At 56.3% G+C, this 3,084-nt stretch overlaps 1 protein-coding gene across 1 annotated transcript in view; it reads left to right on the top strand.

Annotated features, from left to right (window-relative positions):
• Positions 1-3,084, top strand: part of MEPE (matrix extracellular phosphoglycoprotein) — a gene marked incomplete at its 3' end in the record, with an annotated part of 3,984 nt that overhangs the window by 606 nt on the left and 294 nt on the right. The window contains exons 2-4 of the mRNA XM_009572111.1: positions 1,037-1,090; positions 2,069-2,161; positions 2,272-3,057. Coding sequence (XP_009570406.1) covers positions 1,037-1,090; positions 2,069-2,161; positions 2,272-3,057 — 933 coding nt within the window. The remainder of the gene's footprint in view (positions 1-1,036; positions 1,091-2,068; positions 2,162-2,271; positions 3,058-3,084) is intronic.

The raw sequence follows: 3,084 nt of genomic DNA, 5'->3' as shown, positions 1-3,084 counted from the left end.
CCTAGCGAAGGCTTGCTTTTCTGGCAGGGTAAGGAGGAGGGAAACTACCTCTTCCCTGAGGGCTGGGCCCCGGCTGTGTGTTCTTTAGCCCCCAGGGCAAGCTTGTACAACTGGGTCTGTCGCAGGGCAGCATGGGGGAAGGCAATAAATCAGCACAGATTTGCTTTTCAGATAGGGGCACAGAAGACAGCCGGTTAATACTCTGCTGCGTAACCGGCACTGTAATCCAGCCTTTGACATTGTTCACAAACAATGGAATAAGCCAGGAATTTTTAATATTCTGGGGTGCATTTCTGGCCCTTTCAGCTGGGCTTGGGGCACTTCAGTGGCTGATTTTGCTGAGACCAGAGGGGGCTCCACTCCATGGGGCTGTCTCCCCCTCTGGCACGTAGGGAATGCCCCAAAATGGCTTGGTGGGGCTCACAGGATGCTCCCACATCCAGATTCCCCATACCCAGAGGGATGCACTGGCCAATACATCCCAAAAGATGCCAGGATAATCATGGGAAGCCGTAAGCTTGCAAGCATGTATAGAAACCTGGCTGTGAGGGCACCGCTGTCAATGCTCAGTTGCCCAGTAAACACTGGGAATCACCATGAGGTAACCAGCTCCAGGTTCCCATTGCAGTCAGATCCCAGCCATAAGTTGGAGCATTGTGGTGTGAGCAGTGGTGCCATGTATTAAAAATGCTCTGCAATAAAAATACTCTGCAGCAGAATCCAGTAAAAAGGTATTTGCAGACCAACAATATCCTATTAAATGTAGCATGCAATGCAAGCATGCTGTAGCAGAATTTGCAATACTTTTCAGACCCTGGAAATGGGTTTTTGACCTTTCCTATTGCTGGCTTTAAGCCAGCACCCCGGGTAGTGCCCGGGAATTTATTGGCTTATCAACACAGTTTTCCCACCCTTCCCTGGATGCCGTGGTGTGCCCATCACGCTGGGCAGGGTGGGTGGCCAGCAGCGGGCTTTTGCCTGGATGCCGGGGCAGCATTTGACACCTCGGGTCTTGCTTGTGTTTTGCTGCCCGCAGGTGCCGCCACCGCTGCCTAGGAGAGCTGCCGGGAACTGCATGGGACAGCACCGGGTACGTCCCCCCCCCACCCCATTCGGACCCCGTGGGGTGCCCTGCACCGGGGATGCAGGGAGAAAAAGCCACTTTTGGAGGGAACCCCAGTGAGCTGTGGAAAAAGAGACTGGCGGTCCCCTTGCATCCGAGCTTATGTTATGAAGAACAGGGGAGGGGAAAGGTGTGATGTGCTCAGGCGAGGGAAGGGCTTCCCCCCTCCTGGCTGCTCCTCTGCCCCTGCCCAGCCCCAGAGCACAAATGCTTGGTGTACCCACAGGTGAGGTTGTAAAAGTCCCAGGCCCAGCTGCTATGGGGTTTTTTCAAGTGTATCAGTGTATCAAAATTCACTGCATCAGTTATGAAGAACAGGGGAGGGGAAAGGTGTGATGTGCTCAGGCGAGGGAAGGGCTTCCCCCCTCCTGGCTGCTCCTCTGCCCCTGCCCAGCCCCAGAGCACAAATGCTTGGTGTACCCACAGGTGAGGTTGTAAAAGTCCCAGGCCCAGCTGCTATGGGGTTTTTTCAAGTGTATCAGTGTATCAAAATTCACTGCATCAGTATCAAAATTCAGATGAGTAGCGTGGAAGAAAATGCCTGGGTTTGCCTATTGGAAGCCAGCTGCTGTCCTTCCAGCGCTTCGGTCACTGTTGGTCCCATCACTCATGTCTGATGGGACCATCAACTAGGTTGTTTATTCAAGCCATAAGCTACCTTGCAAAAAAATCCCCACAGCTCCTGAAAGCAAGCAAAGGCAGAAAATGAGCCCAAGGGGAAATCAAACCCTGGAGCCCAGGAGGGTAACACACACGTCCTGCCCAGGTCTCTGCCTGTGCTGGCAGCCACGAGGTGGTGGGAGCTACCGCTCACGCTGCGGCCCCAGTGGGGGCGGTAGAACCCTGCTGCGGTGCCAGGCACAGCAAGGGAAGCTACTGCTGTTGCATTTAATAAGAAAATCGTGGTTATTTGGTGGTTATCTTGGTTATTTTCTTCCCCACCAGATACTGCTGAAAGGCTGCAATGCCAAGCATGGCTTTTATGTTTTCAAATATGTCTACTCATTTTCAACGCGGAGGAACCAGACACAGATAAAGGTGAGGAGGCGGCCAGGCGGCACGGCAGGACCCCGGCTTGGCTGTGGCACCCCATGCAGCCGGTGTGCGCTGGCACTGGCCCTGACCTCTCCCTTGTGTGTACTGCACAGAAGGAAGAGGCCGACAGCCAGAGCACCATCCCCGGTCACCAGCTGAGCGAGGATAATGCCAGGTGGGGGCCGACAGAGGACGGGGTGACCCCGGAGCGAGGTGACAATGGCAGCACCAATGCAATGGAGAACGGGACTGGCCTCAAGCCCAAAAACCGCAGCGCCCCAGGTGTTGACAGGGATGCTCACAGTCCTCGCCTGGGCACCAGCACGCAAGCACACAGTGGTGTCAGCGTCGCAGGTCCCACCCCGGCCAGCTCAGAGGGCAGCGGCGACCTGGATTTGGTAGTTGAAGTCGATGGTGGTGTTTCCATTCTCCCCCAGGGCGCACGCCCCAGTGAGGCCATGGTGGGGAACAGGTCCGGTGTCAGGAGTAAGGACAGGGATAATGATGCCCCTGGGGGGATTCCAGTGGAGGGGGCCACAACAGCCGGGAGGGAAAGGGTCCCCATCACCAGAGGGGCTGGGGACGAGGGCAGCGGCGAGGACACTGTCCCTGGCCAAGGGCAGGAGGGCATCATGCGGGGCACAGGGATGGGAGGCCCCGCTCTCGCCTCTGTCACCGAGAAGATGGAGGACGTCCAAGTTGACGCCGAAGGTGTGGATGAATACGCTTACATCCCCGACTCGGGCAGCGTCACTGTCACCCGCGGGAAGGTGGGAAGCACAGTGAGGGCCACCAGCTTCACCCAAACCTCTCCGGACAATGACGATGAGGTCAACATCTTCATTGGGAGGGCCAACATCCATGTGGGGGAACAAGAAACCGCCCGGGCTGGTGCCACTGTTGGCAACAAGGATGACAGCATCCCC

Source organism: Fulmarus glacialis, unplaced genomic scaffold, assembly GCF_000690835.1.
Source record: "Fulmarus glacialis isolate BGI_N327 unplaced genomic scaffold, ASM69083v1 scaffold19072, whole genome shotgun sequence".
NCBI lineage: Eukaryota > Metazoa > Chordata > Aves > Procellariiformes > Procellariidae > Fulmarus > Fulmarus glacialis.
This window is presented reverse-complemented; position numbering and strand designations above follow the sequence as displayed.